At 48.7% G+C, this 24,672-nt stretch overlaps 2 protein-coding genes across 16 annotated transcripts in view; both read right to left on the bottom strand.

Annotated features, from left to right (window-relative positions):
* Positions 1-12,482, bottom strand: part of KDM5C (lysine demethylase 5C) — a 33,323-nt gene extending 20,841 nt beyond the window's left edge. For 4 of the 12 annotated variants that reach the window (XM_040998445.1, XM_040998375.1, XM_040998395.1 and 1 more), the window contains exons 1-10: positions 11,786-12,482; positions 8,113-8,190; positions 5,812-5,934; positions 5,348-5,518; positions 4,745-4,879; positions 3,879-4,002; positions 3,600-3,802; positions 2,635-2,793; positions 451-570; positions 201-359 (exon numbers count right to left, since the gene is read on the bottom strand). In XM_040998445.1, coding sequence (XP_040854379.1) covers positions 201-359; positions 451-570; positions 2,635-2,793; positions 3,600-3,802; positions 3,879-4,002; positions 4,745-4,879; positions 5,348-5,518; positions 5,812-5,934; positions 8,113-8,190; positions 11,786-11,935 — 1,422 coding nt within the window. In that variant the 5' untranslated portion in view covers positions 11,936-12,482. The remainder of the gene's footprint in view (positions 1-200; positions 360-450; positions 571-2,634; positions 2,794-3,599; positions 3,803-3,878; positions 4,003-4,744; positions 4,880-5,347; positions 5,519-5,811; positions 5,935-8,112; positions 8,191-11,785) is intronic. The other 8 variants (XM_040998411.1, XM_040998426.1, XM_040998419.1 and 5 more) reach the window with 6 other exon arrangements.
* A 7,673-nt stretch (positions 12,483-20,155) lies between these two features.
* IQSEC2 (IQ motif and Sec7 domain ArfGEF 2) overlaps positions 20,156-24,672 on the bottom strand; it is an 88,698-nt gene continuing 84,181 nt past the window's right edge. For 3 of the 4 annotated variants that reach the window (XM_040998335.1, XM_040998352.1, XM_040998343.1), the window contains 3 exons: positions 23,770-23,943; positions 23,166-23,215; positions 20,156-22,538 (listed from right to left, as the gene is read on the bottom strand). In XM_040998335.1, the coding sequence (XP_040854269.1) occupies positions 21,573-22,538; positions 23,166-23,215; positions 23,770-23,943 (1,190 nt within the window). In that variant the 3' untranslated portion in view covers positions 20,156-21,572. The remainder of the gene's footprint in view (positions 22,539-23,165; positions 23,216-23,769; positions 23,944-24,672) is intronic. The other variant, XM_040998361.1, reaches the window with a different exon arrangement.

Here is a 24,672-nt window from a genome sequence, read left to right as displayed (position 1 = left end):
TTTTCAAGGTAGATAAGGAAATGGCTCCAGAAAGGCCAAAGAACCCACTGCATCTCTGCACTGGCAGGTTATCAGGCTTTCTTTCCATGCATCATTTTCTCTAACTGCATCAGGCAGACATAATCACTCCATCTTGCAAACACTTAAATGACCTAAGCTCACACAACTGACACATATGGTTATGACACTCATCCACTCACCTCCTCCTCCGGGGTTAGGTGCCTCTTACTGTCACTGACAGGGAAACCACTGCCAAATTCTTTGGAATGGATGTCAGCCCCATATTCAACAGTCACATCTTCCTCAATGCTATTCACTAACCGCCAGAACTCTTTCTCTACAAGCTCTGTGGGCACCATCTGGAGAAACAGGGTAGCAAATGACTGTGGCCCATCATACCGTGGCCCCACTGATGAGTCACCAACACCAGCCCAGCCTTTGATCACCTACATGCACAGGCATGTTGAAGTAGTCTGCTTTAAAGGAGTCAGCCATTTCTCCAAAGCTGTGCAGAGTGTATTCCCTGGTAGCCTGCTCAAAGCCAAAAGCTTCAGGGGGCCGCTTACACTCCTGGAATCCAAAGAACATGTAAGCAAGGAAGAGAGGAGCAAAGAGATCAATAATCCTTTGAAGTAGAACTGAAATGTGGGGTGGGAACAGGGTGGGAAAACAACCCTGGGTTTGCAATCAAGGTCCCTGAGACGGGACTTACTTATTAGCTCCATTTTAGCCTTGTCTTTTCATTTCACACATGCACTTCCACCATGCTTTTCCCTAGAGTTCCTTCCTGGCCCAATGTCCTCTCCTGCTTACTTTCACTGATCCTTCAAAGCCCAAATAGTTTCACAACCTGCAGAAAGTCCTCCCTCATTACTATATTTAATGGGCTTTTCTCCTTTAGGATGTCACTGTCTAAACCATGAGTTCTGACTTCAATATACTACCCTAACTCTTCCGCCATCATTTTCTCTCTCTAGCTAAAATATGAGTTCATGCAGGATATTTATGCAAGTTCTTTTAATGCCCAGATACCACTACAAGCACGTGAAAATAGTATTGAATATTTTAGTACTTTGAAAGCTAAAAAGTGAAGATACTTCTGCAATATCAAACTCTACCCTATTCCTATTCTTTAGAGTATCTCACACAGTATATTTCACTAGTACCTGTTCATGGCTTTAGATAAACTAGTACATATCCCAGGGTCAGACACACAACATCATCTCTTGCATCTGAAAAGTAAATGTGAGTCTGTTCCACTGACTCACAACCACTTAGAAAGTCAAGTAGAGGTGACAGTTTTCTTCATCCATGACACCGCTAATATTCAAGCTCCTTCTGGGACTCTGTACCACTGCGCCAAGGTCACTGTGCACTGCCCTATTCTTTCATCATCTGTGTGTACAGGTCATATGCTTCCCAGGTCTAAATAACCCCAGCTGAATCTCCAGGGTAAGACCAGAGAGCATCAACATCTGCTCAGAGAAAAATGAAGATAGGCAGTGAAAGTAAGGATAAAGGTAGCAAGTTCCTGAAATGCCCTAACTAAATGTACTGGCTGCTTGGGCCTTATCACTTCTTCAGCTGCTCTCCTCCCTGCCCTCACCTGCAACAGGTACAGTTTCCTTGTATGCTTCTGCTATTTCTCCATCACTGAGTCGTCTGGAATGCCTTCCCACTTCTTCAAGTTAAAGCCTATAGAACCTCAAGCCAATTTATCTATCACAACAGAAGGGAACAACTAAATAAATTCTATACCCATTTGATGGGTCGAAGGAAAGAAAAAAAAAACACACTTTAAATAAACTTAAAAGAGAAAAATGACTGATGAAGTAAACATGAAAACAAAGAATTACAAGATCTTGAACTTGTTAAAGATGGTTACACAGACATTAACATCAAAAAGTGGAAAAGAAAATACAAGATACTGGGGTTGGTGTTGTAGCACAGCACTCTAGCTGCCACTTGTAAATCCAGCAACCCATTTGCATCAGTTCAAGTTCTGGCTGCTCCACTTCCCATGCAGCTCCTTGTTATTGGCCTGAGAAAGCAGCAGAAGATGGCCCAAGTCCCTGGGCTCCTGCCACCCATGTGGGAGACTGGGAGTTCCAGACTCCTGGCTTTAGCCTGCCTGGCCCAGGCCCAGCTGTTGTGGCCCCAGCTGTTTGTGAGGGGGGTGAACCAGCAAATGAAAGATCTCTGTAACTCTTCCAAATAAATAATTCTTAAAGAAAGAAAACGTACCACATTATTACCAAAGGCTATCTCTGTGTTGTAGATAGTAAGTTCTGTTTTCCAAGCCTTCTTTCAAAAGAATAAAAAACTAGGAAATTACAATGTTTTTTCTTAGTGCTTCTGTCCTTTAATCCTGCTTCCTGCATCATCCCTGATGATCACCCTTAGTAATTTTCTTCAACTTCCACGCTTCAGTGTCTAATGCACAATTTAGTCTCTGCTTATACCACAACAGGTGTCTTGTCATGATGCTCCCCTCCCCATGTGGTTCAGGAGCTCCCAGAGGACAAAAGCAAAGGAGTCTCCCCAACCTCTTTCTCCCAAAGCTCAGCCCAGCCTAGCTCTAACAAGGTCAGGTGAAGGATGACAAGATGTGGACTGAGGCTAGGGAGGCCTTACCGCCATGACACACTTTGGACACCGCCAGACACCCTTGGGGATCTCAGGCAGAGGAGGCAGCAGGCAGAAGATGTGGTAGTTGTCATCACAGCCATCACACAACAGGAGCTTGTCATCCTCATCTCCTCGGGAGCACATCCGGCAAACATATGACTCAATCTGGAGGGGAAGGAAATAGAAGTTCGTCAATATAGGCTCTGTCAGCCTTCAAATACCAGGCCCCTCCAGAGAGCTCTCCACTGGATACTGTTGTGCTTTCTGGCTGGGTCATTCACAGTTCTGTATAGGCTAGTCATGTTAGGTTTGGAGTTTAAGTGCACACAAGTAACCAGTGCCTCCCAAATCAGTGAGCACAAAGTACTCCAGACCCATGCTTACAAAAACAAAGAAACTGCCAAGAGTGGCCCATAAAGGGTACCGTGGGAACCTGGAGAAGAAGCACTCAAATAAGCTGCAGGCAAGGAGAGATAGCCTCGAGGAAGGACTTTGCTGAAAAGGTGGCTCCTGAAACGTGGCTAAAACCTGAAGGTAAACTGAAGCCTGGCAACATGGCAGAGAACAGGAAGAAACTCTTTCAAGCACAAGAAACAGCATGTGCAAAAGCCAGGGGAAATGGAGAGTATGGCACATCTCAGGGAAAATTGAGCATCCCTAGAAGCAGTTCAGTGGGGCCATACACAACAGGAGAGAGGTAGGCAGCACTTGGGGAATGAAGCTGCAAGTCTGCAGGGAGGAGATTCTGTAGGCAATGTGGGGCTTAGCCTGTATCCTGAGGCAATGAACAGTCTGGACCCTTTCAGCACTTCAGGCTCACAGCTCTTGATCATCCTGTTTTGTGTTCCATGGCAGCTGGCCCACCAGGCTGACCTTTCTGCTTAATGTAACCTAGTCCAGTGCCATACTGGAGTAAAGCTGCTTGAAGGGACAAGAAGCAGAGCATTAGGAAGTCACGGTTGGGTGCTTACAAACTGGGCATTGCTGTGGTTCCTCCGAAGCCTCATGGTCATCTTGGTGCAGGGCTCTGGGCTGTGACTTAGTTCCTCCTTGCTCTCCAGGAAGGTTTTGGGCGAGGCTGACTCCACCTTCACTTCCCCACTGGACTCCTCCTTCACAACTACAGTAGGAGGACACTCGGGCCCTTCTTTATCTGCGAGAGATAAAAGTAAATCTAAACACTGGTCTGCCACCCTCAGGGTCCACGCCTGCTCTCCAGAGGTGAGGCCCTCCCAGCTGCTAGGTCTCACCTTTCTTCCGCAGAGTCTTATCCTTGGCCATGAGGCCCAGACCCATCATTTTGGGGCCTGCCCCATAGATCTGAAGTTTCTTCAGCTCTGGATTCTTCTCAATATCTTCTTCTGTAGGTTCCGGCTAGGAGGAAAGAAACAAATAAGACTGCACTCTGGGGGCAGACTGCCTCATCCTAAAAGAACACTAGCTCAGACTATCTATCACCTGAGCTCATGCCAGTGGCTTTGGTACAGGTAGGCAAAGGTCAAGAATTCAGTGCTGCTTTTTGGAGATTGAAATAGTCAATTCTCTCCCTAGCTCTCTCTTGGAAAGGGAATTAAAGAGAAGGCTTCAATTTTCATTTATAAAATATTAGCTCCTACCCTACAGTAAAGGGGGCTTAGGGATATTATATATTTTAAAATAAAAAAAAAACCACCAACAGTGTTAGCATTACTAGAACATGGTAGTGACAAATTACACACACCATTGAGCCTAGGGACATCACCTATCTTGTTTTCTGTTGTATCCCTAGAGCTAAGAAGAATGCTTGGTGCAAAAACTTTTGCCTGAAGGTAAGCTATCAGTATACAGAGAAAGCTGAGTTCTGCTTCCATAAACAGAGTGGGTCAAAAGAGGAACAAGATAGACAAGGTGGCAGATATGCAACAGCTATTGTGTAAACAGATCAAAAGGCACCTTGGCATCTGAGATGACAGTGAAGAAAACAGCAGGAGTCAAGGTAGAGAGGGTTACACTAACTTCCTCTCAGAGGAAGTCAAAAAGCAGAGGGGAAAGTGGAACAGGGAGCACAGCCTAGACCAGAGTAGGAAAGGACTCTACCTCAAAGCTCTTAAAAGTAGGAGGGAAGAGAGGTACTCACGTCAGGCTGCAGTCGCTTAGCCCGCCGGCCATAGCTGTTGAACTTGGAAGGCTGCACAGACTGTCGGAGGGGGATGCTGTGGGGTTTGTATTCCTTGTCTTTCTCCTCGTTATCAAATGGACGTGTATTACACTGCTGGGGACAGATGAAGGACAGAGGTCACTGCCTGGGACTTCAGCACCCAGCAATGAATTTCCTTCTACCATCATCCAATGGCACCCAAAACTGTGAGCCACTCACCTGACCCACAAATAGTCTCTATGCAATCAGCTTTCATTACTGATACCACACATACCTGGGGAATCCTTATCACTGTTTTTGCCTTGTGCCATTTTTCCTTTCAACCATTCCCAGCCCAACCAACTGACTCCTTCATAAAGAGTTCATTTCTTTCCAGACTCTGGTCCAAAAAGACCTGTTCTGTCTCCCAATTCTTGTCTTAAGACATTGTCACATAACATAGAGTAGGTTGGCCTACAAATAATTCCAGAACCACAGACCAAGCTCCCATTAGTAGACTCTAGCTCCCTTTGTGATTAAGAACAATGTGGAAATCTATGCCTAAGGGTAGAATCTCACCATTTCCCAGCCTGACATTCTTACCACAAGGTTGGCTCCAGACTGGTACATTTCATATGGATAAACGATACGTTCATAGTGGGAGCGCAGCAGGGAGCCAATGTTTTTGCCTGGTGGATAGTTGAGGCGCTGGGCCACCCGGGCCCACCGACGATCCTTACAGATAGCTTCATAACCACCTTCCTCCACCACAATCTGGAAGGACAAGCAAGAAGGGACACGGATGTGCTACATGTATGCCTAAGGGAGCAGGACTGTAGAAAGGGCAATAGGATAACTCTAGCCTCTCACTTCACTGGAGGCTACCCCTTTTCCCAATTTCCAATTGCAGCAAGAAATGCCAAGATGTTTTGCTGACAGCTGGTATTATCAGGCTATGCCCCTTCCATTGCTGCCTAGATATCCAATATCCAAACCAAGGGGGTCCGCAGAGTGGCAAAGGTTCTTGGGGGTAGGGGTGGGAGTGTTTGAGAAAAGCCTGTTCTTACTTTGCTGAGGCTGTAGAGGTCCAAGATCCGCCGTTCTACATTGGGAATCTTTAATGAGGAGCCCTGGATTTCCCAGAATTTGGCAATCTGGTCCAAGTAGTTCAGTTTCACTCTCGTCTGGGCCTGAAGAAGAAATGGCTCAAAGAGGCTGGCCACCCCTTCCCCCTGATCCCTGTCTTCTGGCCCAGTCTTAAGGGAGGAGAGGGAATAGAGCAGCCTATTGTACATTACCCAGGGCTTCTCCAAATGAACTGAATCCCAGGCTCTAGGCAATGCTTAGACCCACCTTACTCTCATCACAGCCAAAATTTTACATATATTATCTCTCAATCTTGACAACAGGGTTGGGTATTACTGTCTTTTAAACAGATGAGGAAGCAGAGGTTCAAAGGAGTTCAGTCACAAAACAAGCAACACTGGGTGTCAAATGACCTAAGTTTTAGTCTTCCCTATGTTACTGATTGGCTACACATCCTTAAACAAATCAGTTCTACTCTCTGAATTCTCATTTTTCTGATTATAAAACTCAAAAGGATGTTCATTATCCATTTTCATTTTCTATTTGAAAGGCAGACTGAGAAAGCAAGAGACACACACAGATTTTCCATCTACCAATCCATTCCCCAAATGAAATGTGAGCAATAACCAGGCCTGGGCCACGCTGAAGTCAGGAGCCTGGAGCATAATCTAGATATCCTATGTGAGTGGCAGGGACTCAAGTACTTGAGCTATCACCTGTTGCCTCCCAGGGTACACGGCAGCAGGAAGCTGGAGTCAGAAGCAGAGTCAGGGCTCAAATCCAGGCACTCTGAGACAGACTGCAGGTATCCCAAAGGGCACCTTATCTGCTCCATCAAACACCCATCCCCATCTTTTTAAAGTACTTTCTGAAAAGGAAAACAAAAACAAAAACCACTATCTAGTCCACTTACCCCAGAAGGACAGACTGAATGAGAGAATCAGGGAAGGCCCTTTTGAAACTTCAGAATTACATTTAAGCTTCACGCACGATTGAGGGGAGACAGCTCCCACATCCATCTCCTCATGCACCAAGGAAACTTGTTCTACAGTGGCTGAACTGTGACAATGCACACTACAGACAGAATGGCCTAAAGAACTAAGAGACAGTATCCCAGCGCAGCATCCACATTTGGTCATCTGAAATGTGGGCCAAAGATCTTAGCCCAAAGCACACGTCTTGCTTCCCTGAACTCTCAGGGATCCAAGATAGGTACCAAGTCTATAATCTGCTCACTCCAGCCAGAGTTCTAGGAAGACCTACACAGTCATTACCATTCACTGTCTTGCCCTGATCTTCCTGGAAGAGAAAAAGAACTATTTCATAGTTCTACTTGCAGCAAGAAATTAGCTTGCTGGCTATGTCTTTTTTTTTTTTTTTTAAAGATTTATTTTTATTATTTTTTATTGGAAAGGCGGATATACAGAGAGGAGAGACAGAGAGGAAGATCTTCCGTCCGATGATTCACTCCCCAAGTGAGCCGCAACGGGCCGATACTATGCCGATCCGAAGCCAGGAGCCTCTTCCGGGTCTCCCACGCGGGTGCAGGGTCCCAAAGCTTTGGGCCGTCCTCGACTGCTTTCCCAGGCCACAAGCAGGGAGCTGGAAGGGAAGCGGGGCTGCCGGGATTAGAACCGGCGCCCATATGGGATCCCGGGCGTGCAAGGCGAGGACTTAACCACTTGCGCCACGGCGCCGGGCTCCTGGCTATGTCTTTAACCAGCTAGGAACACTACTGTCTTCATCTGAACCCTTAGCCTTTTGATCTTGGTCTCATCCTTCCTCCTCTTTCATTAATAGCATTCCCTCCCCAGAAGACTTGCCCTTGCTAGGCAACACCCAGCCCTAGGTATACCCCCACAGATCTGGTTAGATCTATTTCTCCAAGGATCTTAATGCACTCACTACAAGAGATGACTTTTGCCCTAGGCAGAACAGCACCCAGACTGAGTCTAGGACGGTACTTCTCAATGTGGTGCGGTTGTCAACTCTGGCAGAGTAAGGTTAGTTGACAGTAGAGTTTCCAAAGTAGCTAACCTTTAAGGGAAGGAGATATATTCAGCCTTGGGCTGTCAAATCAGAAACATTAAATAACCCTGCTCTTAGTTATATTCAGAGCTCTAAAGCTCTCTCCAGCCTCAGAGGACACTAACGAATACACACAAGATACAGTAAAAACATACTCAGATAAAGTACAGCAGCCAAGGAAAGTGTGAGGGAAACAGGATCAGAGTTCAAGTATCCACTTTCCCAACCCTATTACCAGTTGCTAGTCTTCTTACCTCTAGCTCATTCAACCTCTGGATTCGAGGAGTAAACCTGAAGTTGTCTACCTCCACAGCAAAGGGTGGCTGCCAATCCTGGGAAGGAAAGGAACAGGAGAGGAAGGGATTTGGGTTATTCCAGCACAGTGTCAAGACCAGAGAGTACCAAAAGTAGCTCAAGACCCCACTCATGCCTTCTCAGACCTTTAGCCACCCCAAACCCATTAGCCTGGCAAATACCCTATCGGCCCAAACTTCCCTGTTCCTCACAACTCATAATAATACCTAGCAAAAAGACAAAACAAAAAGACCTAGTAGTCCCTCAGGTCCACATCCCGGGCCCCATGCACATACCCTGAGCAATTTCTCTTCTTCAGTCCCTCCCAACAGTACAGTGCCAGGATTTCAAGAGAAAAGAGACAGAGTCCAAAATAGCTTTCCCCAAACTCCTTACTACACCTACATGTATAGGTGTAGGCATGTTGACAGAGTCTATGCATTCTAGAAAGCATATAGGATCTGGAAGCAGAAGACCTGAATTCATGTCCTAGCTCCACTAGCTATGGGATTTTACCTTCCTGAACCTGTTTTCTCATTTGTAAGGCAGAAATTTAAAACCTTGTCCCTATTTCCTCACAAGACTCATAGGGAAAATTATACTTATTTTCAAATGAAAATGTTATTCAAAGGACTATAGTCTAAGGCTGACCTCACTAACCAATACACATGCAGGGCAGCCCAGCTCTGATTTTGGCAGGACCCAGAGATTAGGGCCTTTAATTTCTGCTCTCAGTTTAAAGGGTATGAGACAGACACTGAAGGGAAGAGCAGAAACAAGGAGCAGGAATCTCCATCATCGGATCCAGAGGGCTTCCTGTAGGTCCTCTCTCATACACCTGCCACTGTGAGGAAGAGAAAGGGGAAGGAAGTCCAGTGAGGCAGGAAAGGGGACTGTGATGGCAAAGACTGAGAGGATTTAGAGAGAGAGAGAGAAAAGCCAGGGAAAGATAAAGTTGGGGGAGACTCAGCCCTACCCAATTGGCATTTGTTCTGTTCTGCCCAAAGAATACCTTCCCAACATCCCTAAAAGCACCCATGTAGTCCTCTTCTTCCCTGGTTCCTATTAGGGTGGCCAAAAGAACCCAGAATAACCTAGATGAATGTTCTCATTTCACAAGTGGGAAATGTAAGGGCCAGAGGAGAATAAGAGTTCCCCAAAATCATCTGCTGAGCTAGTGGCAGAGCTGAGACCAAAACTCCTGTCTTTTGACCTGGGGTTCAGGGCTCGTGGCACTACACCAGACTACCAATGTTCACACCCACACACATACATATGTGGTGGGGGACATTTTGTAAAAGAGAACAAAAAGCTGTTGACCTCCTGTGCTACATTTACTTTTCAGAAAAAGGGTCCAAAGGATTCTTTCACGCATACCTATTCTCCCCATGCATACACTTGTGGCTCAGTGAAGCAAGTGGAAAAAAAAAAAAACAAAACCGAACAACACTGCACAAGAAAAAACAAACACTAAAACCAAAAAAGGGAGATCCAAATCCAGACATGCCCCTTATGCCCTCAGATGGGAGCATCAGAGTCCAGCACTCCCCTCAGCATAGGTAACCCAGCTAGAAAAGGGCATTAGCCCAAACTCTAGGCACCTCTTCTTTCCTGCTGAATCAAGCTCTAGATAGGATTAGAGCAACACCAGGCACAATATAGTAAATGGCAGAGCTGGAACCCTACAACAGGAGCTGGGGGTGCAACAGATAGCTCAGGAAGGTCCAGTCATCATTCTGCCTTTAGTCTGATGCCAGGGTGTGCCAAATGCTACGGCAGTATTATTAACGTGGTGATAAAAAAGTTGGCTGCCTCATCAAGGAAGCAAGATCCTTCCAAGCTGCCCTGGGTCTACTCACCACCTTTCCTCAGGCAACCCTCCAATTCCCAAACACCCACCCGTCCACAGGTGCCTATTCTGGGTCTGAGTTTATTTGGGTAATTACTTCAAGCTTCAACCTGAAAACCAGTTGCTTAAAGGTGGCCTAGGAGCAGCCCCAAAGAAACACACACAAAAAATTAAGAGTCAAGTCCTCTTGGATTAGGAAAGCACATGGTAGGGGTAAAGAGGCCTGGCGAAAGGCAGCCACTGTTAGCGTCTCTTCTTTTTCCCCACCCACACACACGTCATGCTTCCCCTTCCTGGTCCCAGGAAACAGGGTACCACCACCTGCCCAAGGTCAGCCTGCCCAGAGAAGTCCAAGGCAGAGAAAAGGGAATACAGGTCCCCACTGCGGTAGGCCTCTCTTCCAGCAGGCCTGCCCCGCCACTCCCAGGAGGGCCTTCCCCTAGGCGGCCCAGGACTCCTCACCCTTCTGCTGGCCTTCCTCACCTCTCACTGGGCACTGGTACTCCATCACCATAGACAAGGATACCTCAGGGATCTGTGGCCAAGCTCCAAAAAGTAAGCTTCCCAACACCTCCCAGAGGATCCAACTGAAATGAGAATTAGCACTCTGCAGGTTCCGAGGCCTGCGGTGCCCACTTCAGGTGGGAATGAGGCTTCCACGCCCTTTCAGCCAGGAAATACAAAAACTCCCTATTCAGCCAAACTCCACTTCTGTGAATCCCAAGTGCTTACTGCACAGTATATAGCATTCTGTCTTCTCCGTACTGCCAAAGCAGTAACCTGTCCTATCCCCAAGAGGGGTCCTTCTGGACCGAAGCCAGGACCGAAGACACAGTGTTTAGCGGGTGACCTTTGGCAACCAACTATTCCGAAAGGGCAGACTTCCCCTCTCCATTTTGCTTCTTGGGGGAATGTACTATTCTCTGAGACTTTGTACATCCTGGGCCTGGGGTGAGCAGAAATCTTAGGAGTATTCCTGATCGGGCCAAGCCTCTCCATAGGACGTCAAATCTGTGATGCTAAGGGCAGGAGAAGGGACCTGTTCCTGAACCCGTCTCAGAGGAGCCAGCTGGAGCTCCCCCACCCCAAAACACACACCCTAGTTTTAATTTCCTGACTAGTCCACCAGGCCAATATATTATCACAGACGAACTGGCCTGGCAGGGTATGAGTAAACATGAGTCAATCCACGCAGGGACAAGCCAATGACCACATCAAACACCTTCACAGTCCCAATAATTGCCACTTACGTAGTGCCCACGCTACCTCATTTCATCCAGTCCTCGAAATAACCATTCCTGGGTCCCCTTTCACAGGCTCCCAGGGGCGATTTTACTTGCCCAAGGTCACACAGCTGCTGAGCTTCAAAATGCAATTTTGAACCCAGGGTTGTCTCCCTTCGGAGCTGTGATCTTTCTACTCAACTATGCTGCCTGCCTTAAGGGAAGTGATGACAGTCGTTGGGAGAGAAGCCGAACTGAAGGAGGCCCTGACAAAACGTGCCCGGTGCCTGTGAACATCCCCTAGCCCATTGGGGCATCGGGCTCTTGAACCAGGAGTGATTCCCAAGAACCAAGGGATGGGACTGGGACTTTCATGCCAGGTGACCGAGGGCTTGAGGACCACGAGAGGACGCTTGGTCCCCACACCCCTGCTCCGACCCGCGCGGCTCCCACAGCGTCCCAGGCACCCGATCTTCCCACACCCCGAGCCGCCCTTTCCCCTCTGCCAGACCTCGCCGCCGGCGACCCCGGTCTCTCACCCCCCGCGATGCCAAGCCTTACCGCGGGTGGGCGGATCTTGCAAATGCCTGACTTCTCAGCGATGGGCCTGATTTTTGCGATGTAGCCAAGGGGGTCGCGGAACTCAGCCCAGCTAGGCTCGAAGACAGGGCACTCTGGCGGGGGTAGGAAGTCGTCGGACCCCGGCTCCATGGTGGGCCCGAGGGCAGGGCCAGGGATCAGGAAGACTCAAAATAGCCCTTAAGGACTCATGGCGCCGCCGCTGTTTGAAGCCGAGGAACTGCTCGGGGACTAGGCCCTAAGTAGGGGGGCCGCCGCCCGCCGAGGGCTCTAGGGGGGCGTGCGGCTGCCGCGCTCTGAGACGCTCAAGCCGCTATGGCTACTGCCTCGTCGTCCTGCCCCGCTCCTTCCAAACTCCGCGGCTGTCTCCCAACTACTGCCGCCTTCCGTGCCTCAGTTACCTCCCAACCGTCGCGGCCTTCAGCGCCACCGCCGCCATCTTGGTTTATCAGCGGCTCCCCCTCCCCTCACCACAACAAACCGGATCCCTCCGCGGGGTGTCCCTCTGATCCTTGAATATTCTCTGTCAGGTTCAGCCCTAGGAAGCCTTTCACCCGCGGCGGCTGGGCTAAATGGGCTTGATTTGGGCTCCCAGTTCAGGAGCGCTAACTAAAATGTACCTCCCCGACAGAGAGAAAATAGTTCACCTCAACGGCGGAGGAGCAAGATTGTAATTAGTTGCCGGGTCCTCTTTCCGGATGGACCGGCGTTGCACGTTTAAAGGCCCATGGCGCGCATGCGCGTTGTCTAGTGAGACCGGAAGAGAAGCTGGCGTGGGTGGGTGGTGTACCCAAACTGACCCCCCTTCGCAGACCTCAGCCAGCCCCGCCCCAACGTTCTCTGTCCTCCGTGGTTTTTCTGCTAGGAGCCACAGAAGGCGGCATTAGGTGCCTGTTTGCGAGGGATTTCTAGGACTGGCCCATAACTTCGCAGAAAAATATTAGGGTCACTGCTGGAACCTCCAACATCTCGAGCTTTGAAAGAATGACGGCAGAAAGCAGCTCACTCCCTGGGGATACTGATTTTTTTTTTCTTTTTTAAGAATCCTGGATCCCAAGGACAAGAAAGAAAAAATTATTTTGGCCAAGGTCATACATAAAGACCTCTTAGAAATGAAGTTTTAATTCTTAAGCCCAAAGAGTCAGTGGCAGTCAGAATTTTAATAAATGCCTCCATCTGATCTGTATGTACTTTTAGTATGCACATATCTGTGATATGTACTCCTATAAAATAGACATGAGTGTATATATATTTTAACTATTAGTCATTTAGCAACAATGTATTTATCCATCGCCTGCCTTATAAGACACCTGTTTGTTCATCTGTGAAACTACAGTGTATTGTTTATCACACAGCTATGTATATTGATTGCACTTACTGTATATAGCCCATGTTTTACATATTTGAGCACCTGCCATGTGTACATCTACTATTGTTTGTACAATCATTGAGCAATTTCTGAATAGGTTCATTGTAACCACTTTTAATGAGTGTTGAACAGAAACTTTGTCCACATTTCCCAGACAGCTACTATAGTTTGAAGACCATCTATATTATTCATCAGTTGTGGACCTCCAGCAGATATTTTGAACACCTGCCATGTACCTGTGTGAGTAGTTGTGTATGTGCTAGTTAAGTATTTATTTTGTGTTCTCCCATCAGACTTTGACTTCTTAAGAGCAGGAACCATGTGGGCTTATATATCCTTAGTGGCACCTGGAATGGTAAGCAATAAGTAAATATGAAGTGAACAAAACAAAAGGGAGTGAACAGCCTTAAGATATATTGACTGAAAATAAATGTATATTCTTTGAAAACAATTATTGTATATATTAAACATCTACTCTAAACTTGAGCATTTTAGGGGTGTGGGGAGTGCCATTCCTTGTTCCTTCAGCCAGTGAATTGTTCTTATGTATGTCAGTTAGGTACATTCTGCCTACTTCAGGAGTGAGCTAAGGACATCCTAGCTGGCAGAGCAGGGCATGCAGGTAGACAGTCATACCCTGGGCTCAGTCCCTGCAAGTGTGCCGTTTTCTCATTAGAAATAGACATGGAATTGAAAATGCATATCTTGCAGGATTGTTATATAGTACCTGGCATATAGTAGACCCTTGGTATCTGGTTGCTGTCAGCTTTTATTGCTGAGGGTCAACACCCAATATGTTTAAACTCCTTAAGAATCTCCTTCATCCAGGAAGCCCTCTACCCAGTGACCCTTCCGAGGCAGGAAGGAGAAGGGGAAGCAGAGGCCCCCTCCCAAATTCAATATAAACGCTCATCTGAATGCAGACTAGGCTCTCATTTCTTTCCTGAGATGCCCGCCTTGTCTATCAGATATACCTCTCTTCATTAAGCTTTGCTTTAATAGTTAAAGAAAGAGAGAGAGAGAGAGAGAGAAAAGCTCCTTTGTGCCAGGCATCATGCTAGTGCATTCAGATTGTTTTTTTTATCATTCAAATCTTTATATTACCTCAAATGTTCTGGATCTTTATCTCATTGGGTTGTGAGAAAACTCATTCCAAGTAATGCCTGCAGTGACATGTCTTTTTAAAAAAGTTTTTCAGTTATCGAAGGAAGCCTTGACCTCTCTGCCACTATAAACAAAGTAAATGATCCAACTGAACAGGAAACAGGAAGCTAGACAAAGTGATAGTAATCAAAGCAACGTCACTAGGTCACTAGCCTCTCTCAGGGATAAGCATCTACTATCCCCCGTGGCTTTTCCATATGATTTATCTCCTTTAATCTTTGCAACAGTGTTGGGAAAGTTGGAAATCAATTTACCTATTCTATAGGTGAGAACCAAGTTCCAGAAAGATTAAACAACTTTCGCAGTGTTAACACAGGAGATTGCTAATTCCAGGTTGAGTCCTCTACCTACTGTTTGCTCCTCACTAGGAACAAAACTGAGCAGAAAGGTAAGAAAAAAAAGAAGGTGGGAGAATATGCCAAATCTTAAACTGAAATAAGTTTGGCATTTTCCAAGGGGCAGATTGTGAATCAGGGCCAGGAAGCAGCTTTTACATCTCAGCTCTGCCCAGGCTTCTTTACAGCCTCCTCTGAGAACTTTAGCCCAGATACACTCCTACCCTGTAAGAGCAAATGGAAATTGCACAGTCCTTTTAGTCAGTGAGATCACATTCACTTATTTACAAGTAGTTATGAAGTTCCTACTATGCACCACCCTTCTGAGCAGTGGGAATATAATGTTAACCAAGATAGATGTGGCCACTGCTTTTCTGGAACTGGGATCTGTTAAGTACCTTACCTCCATGAACTTTAAATTTCTTGATCATAAAATGAAGACTAACCCCATCTCCCAGGATTATTAGGAAGAGATTGTTAGATAATGATGACTGCCATTCATCAAAGGCCATGTGCTTTGAAATAAACAGGGTTATTCCCATCTTATGGATGAGGAGACTGAAGCTTGACTTAACCAAATCACATAGAGTTAGTAAATGCCAGAGCCAAAACTCAAACCTAGGAGTGGCAGGCTACTACTATTCAGTCCTGCCTGTAAAGGTCTTAGACTTCTGCACACAATGAGGTGATTAGAAAATGGTGTTCCTTTCCCAAGCTTTGGGTCTTGTTGGGAACCAACTGGAATTTGGGTACTGCAAGCTTACGAGCCAGGAAACACCAGGGAGTACCCTCTAGGCTAGGGGGCTTGATTTCACCTACTCACCTAGAGAGAGAATTGGGCATGGGCTTTGCACATAGTAGTGGAAATCCTGGTTGGGCTCTTAATGACACCCATGGATGAGAATGACTTGGTGCCTCACTTTCTTAATTTGTAAAAGAGGGCCTCTTCTAGTTCTGGAGTCAGTATGACCTGAATTAGCTCCGAGGCCATCCCCTAGCCCCTGCCATCTTCCATTCCTCTTGTGAGCCACTTACTATCTCTAGCTTTGGCTATTAAAAAGACTTTTCTCAAGTTTATCTCTATGAACTCATGGCTTATTAGGTAGGTAGATATGTTTGAGAGAGAGACAAACAGATGTATTTGCTCAACACTTACATATATATGATAAACTAATGTATCCAAAAATGATTATTCAAGATGACTTATGATGATTGTGCTTTATAATTCATTTAGCAAAACAAAAATCCACAACTCTGCACTGACAGAAAAAAATGAAGGAAAAAAGAAAGCTCTTCTTTAGAGTCAAATATATAGGATGGAGTTACAAAACCATCAATGAATGCTCAAACATTTTCCAAGTGAAAGAGCAAGTCCTTAAAATATAGTTGTAAACCTAATGCCTACATCTTGGTTTCCAAATGCCATTCTCTACTACAAAGAATTAGAGCTCCTTGGAAAAGATTGACTAATTCGGATCTGGGACAGGCAAAGTATTAGATAGACATAGAGCAGCCTGTGCCAGGAAAATGCTCAAAGAAAGATGGAGACATGCCAAAGGACACAGGAGCCAGCTTGGAGGGCTTCCTGCTGGCCAAGTCTGGGGCATTTTGAACATCAAAATAAAGAATGATGTTAATGGGTTATATATAACCCATTGAGTAAAACAGACAAGTGTGAATCCGTACAGATATAAATAAATGTAGGAGAAAGGAAAGGATAGAGTGGACAATCAGCTGGTATGAACATACTCCAAAAAGTTTTTGGAAAAGAAAATTGGCAGATAAGTTCATTTGGGGGGAAAAAAAGTCTTTAAATCCACACATACATTCATAGAAATGTGTCTTATGAACCAAACATTCATGATTTCAAAGTTGTTTTACAACAAAATAATCAGATCTTTCAATACCATTTTTTTTCATAAAGGTTTGGGAATATTCTTGTACATGTGAAAAGGATTTTATCAGCAAATCATCATTTGGCAATCTGGGCTCATTTGTGAACGGTGGTGATGGAATGCTGGTGAGTCAAAGTTTGAAAGTAGCAGGATATCCACATAATTTCAATGCATCTCTCCATCACTTTATAGTGGAGATGTCATATAGCATAGTGTGTCACCTTGCCTTGCATTAGCTGTTACTAAACCCTGGGAGTCGCCCACTTATCTCTAGTCTTCAGTATTTGCTGTGTCTAACACCCAACCAACCATCTCCCAGTCATTTCTCACTATGCCTCTGAAATATGATACCTCTAGGTCATTGTAAATGCTGTTCCCTCAAGCAAATGCTTTCATTATCAGGCTGCTTTTAAACTTGCCCTTCAGGGCGTGGCCTAGCAGCTAAAGTCCTCGCCTTGAACACCCAGGATTCCATATGGGTGCCAGTTCTAATCCCTGCAGCTCCACTTCCCATCTAGCTCCCTGCTTGTGGCCTGGGAAAGCAGTCGAGGATGGCCCAAAGTTTTGGGACCCTGTATCCGTGTGGGAGACCTGGAGGAGGTTCCTGGTTACCGGCTTTGGATTGGCGCAGCACCAGCCATTGCAGTCACTTGGGGAGTGAATCACAGGACGGAAGATCTTCCTCTCTGTCTCTCCTCCTCTCTGTGTGTCTGACTTTGTAATAATAAAAATAAGTAAATCTTAAAAAAAAAAAAAAAACTTGCCCTTCAAGACGCCACTAAAGGGGCAGTTGCAGGAAAACTTCACTGGTGTCATCCCACCCCAAGTTGGGTTTTCCTTTTCATTATGCTCACACACAGCCAGGACTTCCTTCTGGGCCTGTTGTTGATATTTTGTCTTGGCATTATCCCTGTCAGGCTGCACACTCCCAAAAGCCTTCTGCATTGATCGTCATGTGGCAACTGAAATTTAATGAAATAAAAAATTCAGTTTCTCAGCTGTATTAGCCACATTTCAAATGATTAACAGCCACATGTGGCTGGTGGCTACCACATAGGACAGTGCCATTATAGGACAGAAAGTGCTATGGGACCGCCCTGGTCTGGAACACAGGTATGAGCCTTGTGAGTCTCTAGGGCTTCAGGGGTTCTCTCCCCCATGCACATCCCCACAGTGATCAGCAGTAGCACTTTTGCTATAAAACCCTTGAGATATGGGTTTCTTGTCTTCCGGTCCTCACAAAAACCAGGGTAGGTGAGGAGATGTTCCACTCCTTCTTAGTTCAGACTGAATTCCCAGACAGGGAAGAGGTAGAAGGGGAGCGGCAGAAGCAGCCCACTCCAGGGGTTGTAAAGAGGAAGGGAAAACAGGAAAGAGCTAAAGGGAGCATGGGGATGCCCCAGGAGATACTCAAAAAGCATGGTATGCAGGTTGTAATCCATAAATCAATCCAGGGCTCAGTGTGATGGATCAATGGCTAAATCCTTACCTTGCAAGTGCTGGGATTCTATATGGGTGCTAGCTATCCCATTTCCCATCCAGCTGCCAGCCTATGGCCTGGGAAAGTAGTAGAGGATGGCCCAGAGCATTAGCACCCTACACTCATGTGAGAAACCTGGAAGAATCTCCTGGCCTCTGGGTTTAAATCGCCTCAGCTCTGGCCATTGCGGCCATTTGGGTAGTGAACCAGTGAACTGAAGATCTAACTCTCCTTCTCTCTATAAATCTGCCTTTCAAGAAAAAAAAAATAAAATAAAAATAATTCTTAGGAAAAAAATCAACCTATGTACTCTAAGACTTAGCATAGAAGAAAACTAACTGTTCATTCATCATTAGAGCAACAAAATTTGAATGACATCTGTGCTAGGGCAGGCTTTGTACTGGGCAATGATCTGGACAGAGGTATTTTTCACTGTCAAGCTGCTTACAGCCTGGTGGGAGAGATAATGATGGAAGGGACATATCATAGAATGTAAGAAAGGACACATTTGGAAAGGATGAGTCCTTCGATCCTGTGTTGTAGTAGTGGGGAAATTTGTGTCACTGCTGTCTGGAGGAACACTTCAAATAAAGCTAAAGTGCTGAGGTTGGGAAGTGGACACAAGCATTTGCAGGGAACAGTGAGTAGGTTAACCAAAGTGTGGATAGAGAAGGAGGACTACACAGATAGTCTGGGTTGTCCTGTAGATGACCTCCATTGTCAAGGAGTCTGTACTTGTTTCTGTACTGGCCAAGCAGCTGAATGACCCTTATCTAGTGACAACGATCTTGCTGCAAGAGTACTATCTCCATTTTACAGGTGATCTGCACCATCAAGCAAGCACTGTCAAGTCACCAAGGCAGGATTGAGTGCTACCATTTGAGTTTGGGGAAGATGCAACCAGCTTCAAGCTGAAGGGGGTGGAAAGAGGAGCTATAAAAGGTAGTACAGCTTGGTCTGCCGGGGGTGGAGAGGATAGAAATATGGTGAACTTGGTTCAGGACCATCTGAGTCTAAACTCCTTGCAACACTGATGTCTGGTCCATGAGGAATTATCACTTTGTAGAGGTGGCCCCAGCTGCTGATTTTACTGGTTGCATTCCCCTGGGATGCCTTTAAAACATGCCTAGGAGGAAGAAAAGCAAGGCATTGGTCCAAGCTACTCAGGAGTGGGGCTATCCCTAATCATTCCCTCTGGAGGGCCATTCCAGCTTCTAGGAAGGCAGCAAAAATATTGACGGAAGCTGCTTCTGGGAACCCTGCTGACCTTAACCAAGAGCTACTGCTTGGCCGCATCCCTTCTATGCGAGGCAGAGATCCAGACTGTTAGCAGCAGTGCTGGAAACAGGTCTGTTTCATAGGGAAGCAGCTTCAAGGACTGGAAAGGGGCCAGGGCAGAAGTCAGGACACCCCACCCTGACTAGCTGTGTGGCCTTGGCAAAGACCCTGCCTTTTCTCCAACCTCCTCTGTAGACTGAAGGGAATCTAGCTGTTTGTTATCTAACATCCTAAGTACACATACATAGAGCTCTTGTAACATAGCCAGCCTCATTCCTGGCCCGAGTCACTTCTCTGTCCTGCCACTGCCAGTGCATATGTGGGGGTGGGGTGGCTCCAAGGCAAAGCCAGGCCAGACACAGGAAGGGTGAGAATAGAGGTCCCAAGCGTGGTAGGAAGTAGCCAACCCTAGAAAGGAAGACAAGGGGGACTGACTTGGCTACTTGGCATTTATGACCTCCTGTAATCAATCATCACAATTCCACCATGTGGCAGTGACTGATCACCCTGGAGTTTTAATGTGAGGAAACAAGAGTGAGAGGGGGTGACCCTCTCAAAGTTGCTCACACGCCTTGGAAGCAAAAACCCCAGGATGCCCACTGGATCAACTCCAGAATGCACCCTCTTGCCATTCTGTCACAAAGCCTCCCTATGAAATGAGGTGGGCAGTCCTCCAGTCCCACCTCCCACCCAGCCCCAGCTGGAGCACCCTGTTCAGCTGCCTGAACTTGCACCATTAGCATTTTCCTGGGCTGAGGCCCCTCTCTCTTCATGGGCTTCGCAGCAGGCAAGGGGGGCAGAAGTAGGAGGCAGAGGCGGGAGGTGAGCACAAGGTCTTTTATGAGGCATCAAATATACATTCTTATATACACAGAGGAAAAAAGACAATGCCTGAACCCCAGCTCCTCTCCATACAACCCCTCCCACTGCCACCCTCCCCAGCCCCCAAGCCCCAGGGTCCCTGGCCCTTCATTCAGCCAGGGTCCATCTGTCTGTGCTGCAGCCCATGATGGAAGGAAGGGGAGAGAAGAAGAGACGCAGGAACGGAGACAGGAGCTGCTGTGTGGGGCAAGAAGAGGAGCTGGGGCTTGTAAAAAATATATTTATAATAAATAAACAGGGATTCTGCAAAGGGGCTGGAGAGGCAGCGGAGACTCTGACGGACAGAAGGACTCAGGCATTCTGGCTCCCAGTCCCTGGCTCTGCTGGCTTCGGTTTCAGCCTCAGGAAGGACATCTTGGGGCTCATGGTGGCCCTCTGGGAGCCTCTCTGCCCAAGGGCTGATGCTGGGTGCCCTGCCCCAGCGAGGTGTGTGTGGGCAATATCTGTAAAGTGCATTGTCTTCAGGTGTCAGGAGAGGGGAGGTGCCAGGGAAGGGTAGGGGGGCATGCAACATGGGTGAGGGAGGGCAGGGCCCTTCTCATCCCAGACCTGAGCCCCCCACCCCCACCCCCAAAGACCTGTCTGGACTATGATCAGGATAAGAACATTGCAGGGCACGGCAAGTTCTTGAAGCTGAAGAGGTCCGGGCTGGGGCCTACTGGTGAGAGGGCATAGACTGGCTCAAGAGAGGAAGCACTGCCCCAGGTGGGGGCCAGCACAAGCGGGGGTCCCACCCACCCAGTGCATTGACAGTCTATGTCCTGAAGCAGGCAGAAAGACACATGGAGGTGTGTAGCTGGACCCTGAAGTCGAGAGAGACGGGCCAGGTCAGCTGAGTTTTGGCCGGGATTCTCCTCACCACCCCTACCCCTACTCTGTAGAGTCATGGCTAGAGCATCCTCAGGGAAGCCTTTGGATCAGGACATCTGCCCTCGTCCACCAGCCAGAGCAGAGAACAAACTCACACTGTGTTGGAGGTCTGAGGTCTGAGGCCACTGAACTAGACCTCCAGGAAAAAGGTGTGGGAGGCGGGGGGGGGGGGGCGGGGGGGCAGTGAGGAGAGGAAGGTAGAAAAAAGAAAAAAGATGCAAGGATATCTGGAAAGCCCTCATTGCTTCCCAGCAACTGGGCGCCCTGAGTCCAGGCTGCCAGTGGTGAGGGCCCTTGCTTCCCGAAGGGAAGCCCACAGCAATGGTTGGGGCTTGCAGGAGGGGGTCTGAGGCAGGGCAGAAGTGGTGGGGAAAGGGGGAGGACATTGCTATGGGTATATATATTCTGAAAACACTGAGAAAGCAGAGAGGATGTAAGGCCCCTCTCTTGGGGATCCCCCAGACCTTCTGGTTCCCCAGCTCACTCTCTCCATTCATCAGACCACGGTGCTGATCCGGCTTGGCTTCGCCTTGGGGTTTGCACTGGGTGGGTTGGCAGTGCCAGGGGGCCCAGAGGCGTGCAGCGGGCCGTGGGGGGAGGTGGGCGGCAGGGGTGAATGTGGGGTGTGGGGTGAGGGTGGGGGCAGAGGTGGGTAGGAGGGGTGAGGTGGGATGGGTGAGTGCGGTGACAAAGGTGACTGGGGGTGGTGGGGGTGGGAGTAAGAGCTCCCCGGTGGCCGGGATCCAGGGCCTCCAGCTGCGCCTGCTGCTGGCATCATCTGTGGGTGGTGACTGAAGATGAAGTGCTTGGGGCCCTGTTTGTGGGCAGGAGGGTGCTGAGGGGCAGGGCTGTACAAGGGCAAAGGGGATGTGGGCTGGTGCAGGGGGTGGCGGCCATGGGGAGCAAACTGAGGATGTCCTCCGGCCCCCCGTCTGGGAGCCCTGCCTGGCCGGCCCAAAGTATAGTGCTGAGGCCCTGGGACTGGGCCATGGGCGTGGAAGTGGCGATGCGGCCCCACAGGTGGGGCTGAGGCGGGAGGTGGCGGAATGGAGCTCAGCTGGGGCAGGGGTGGGGGCTGCTGGGGAGGTGGGGGGAGAGGGGGTTGCTGGGGTGGGAGGTAGGGTGGTGGGGCAGGGCCTGGTCCTTGGCAATACTGGGCATGCAGGGCCTGGAGCTTAGACTGCCCATCTGGCAGCCCCCCCAGGCCACCGTGGCTGTGACCATGGTGGTGGTGGTGGTGGTGGTGGTGGGTGGAAGAAGCAGATGAAGAAGAGGCAGAGGCCTGGCCTGTTGGTGGTGGTGGCATCTGGAAGGGCCCCTTGCCCCGCTTGCTTCCAAAAAGGGAGCCCAGGAAGGATGAGGAGTTGGAGACGGGCCTCTGGCTCTTGTACTCCTCTGGCGGCGGGGGTGGGGGCGGAGGTGGCATCCTCTGGTGAGGCCGTGGACTGCTAATAACAGACCCCTGGAAGGGGGGAGGGGGGCAAGTCAGGCCAGTAGAAACATCCTAAACCCCCAACCCTAAACTCCACCCCAGTCCTTGAGGGCTGAAGCTGGGGAGACAGGGATCCCCAGCTTGGAGCAAAAAATAAAAATAAAAATTAAAAAAAAAAAAAGAGCATAGTCCTGGCCCAGGATGTGGAATTCCTGGCTTGTAAAGCTCTGCTGTCACATCTACTATGACAGCTGATGCTCAGCTGCCAGGGGAGGACTTGGCACTGCCGCCTCCTCCTCATGCCTGGGGTTCCCAGGCCCAGACAGGCAGAGGGACTTGCTCAGGGTCAAAGAGCAGGACTAGGAGGCAAGATTCTCTTGTAGCCCCACTCCAAGGACATCCTTACTGGGCATTGGCCCTGGGGTTGAGAGGGGCGTGGGAGGGGGCACGTGGAGAATGGAAGACAGACTGAGAGACAGGCAGAGTGAGGACAGACAGAGCTGAGGACAGATGGAGAGAGTGCCTGGCTGGGAGAGGCAGCCGCACAGTTCCCGGGAGAAAAGAAGGGGACACAGCTGGTCCCCTCCTCCTCTGGGGGCTCCATGGCCGGGGCAGGGCTCATGCAGAAGACGAGTGGGGACAGGAGCTGGCACTTACTTCGATGGTGCTGTCCAGCGATCCCACGCTGTTACGCCGCCCCCGCTTCCCTGCACCCACAAGCAAGGAGGAGCCCAGCGTCAGAGCAGCAACCCTCCCCCTCTGACCCTGCTAGGTTCAAGAGTGGGGGGCCAGGCCTGGGCCACCTCCCAGGGACAGACACCCCATGATCCTCCCTTTGCCCCCATGGAAGAGGGGGAGGTGGGGAGGAGGAGAGGTGGAGAGGTAGAGAAGGAGGAGAGAAGAGGAAAAAGAGAAGGAGGAGGAGCAGTAACAGGAGCGACAGAATTGGGCAGAGAGGAGGAGGAACTTGGAGGAGAGAGAGAGCGAGCGAGAGAGAGAGAAAGGGAAGGGGTGAAGAACGCGGCCCCACTTCACACACTCCCTGGCCCAAACCCTGGGCTCCACCTGCTGTGATTTGGCTGCCAGGCCCCTTGTGGTATAAGTGCCCAGGGCTCCGGGTGAAGGCAGGGTGTGTGCATGTACATGTGCAGCAGGTGGAGGGAAGGCTGGCGGCCAGTGGCAGGAGGCAAAGAGGACAACCTGGTCCCTTGTCTCCCCAACCAGGGTGGGGTGGGGGAAGGGGAGGGCCTAGGAGACTTACCTGCATCTGAGAGGTCTCTTAAGGAACTGCTGAGTGCACCTCGTTTGAGACCATCGCCTGCCCCGTAAGTGTCCTCCAGGCTACTGCGGGCCAGCGTCCCATTGACAGAGTCCTTGGCCCCTCCAGGCTGTGAGGCATTAGGCCGCATCATACCTTTCTGTTTTTCCAGCTCCGCTGCATGGCAGTGGGGGAAAATGGGCCAAGTTCAGGAACAGGAGTAGGAAGCCACATGACTGACCCCAGCTCTTTGGGCCCTCCACTATTCTGCTCCCTCCCTCTGGCCCCCAGACCTCCCCTTAAACCACTATCCCACCCCCAGCCCCCAGGCCCGGCACTAGTTCTTTGCTCCTTCCCCTAGAGCATTTTCTTCCTTCCCCTCTCCTGCCTGTTCATCTTGCTTCTTTCACCCTGCCCTCTTGAAGTCAGGTTCCTTAAAAAAGAAAGAAGAGAGAAAGAGAGAGAAGAGAAAGAGAGAGAAGAGAAGAGAAGAGAAGAGAAGAGAAGAGAAGAGAAGAGAAGAGAAGAGAAGAGAAGAGGAGAGGAGAGGAGAGGAGAGGAGAGGGGAGGGGAGGGGAGGGGAGGGGAGGGGAGGGGAGGGGAGGGGAGGGGAGGGGAGGGGAGAGGAGAGGAGAGAAGAGGGAAAGGAAAGGAAAGGAAAGGAAAGGAAAGGAAAGAAAAAAGAAAAGAAAAGAAAAGAAAAGAAAAGAAAAGAAAAGAAAAGAAAAGAAAAGAAAAGAAAAGAAAAAGAAAAGAAAAAGAAAAGAAAAGAAAAGAAAAGAAAAGAAAAGAAAAGAAAAGAAAAGAAAAGAAAAGAGAAAAAGACGATAGAGGATGTACAGTTAAGGATAAAAAGGCCCTTCCAGCTCCATGGCCGAGGTAGTCTTCCCCAAGTTCACTCAGTTC

Source organism: Ochotona curzoniae, unplaced genomic scaffold (genome assembly GCF_017591425.1).
Source record: "Ochotona curzoniae isolate NIBS_2020 unplaced genomic scaffold, NIBS_Ocur_1.0 contig_1274, whole genome shotgun sequence".
In the NCBI taxonomy this organism is placed as follows: Eukaryota; Metazoa; Chordata; class Mammalia; order Lagomorpha; family Ochotonidae; genus Ochotona; species Ochotona curzoniae.
Note: the sequence above shows the minus strand (reverse complement) of the source record. Positions and strands in the feature narration are given on the sequence as shown.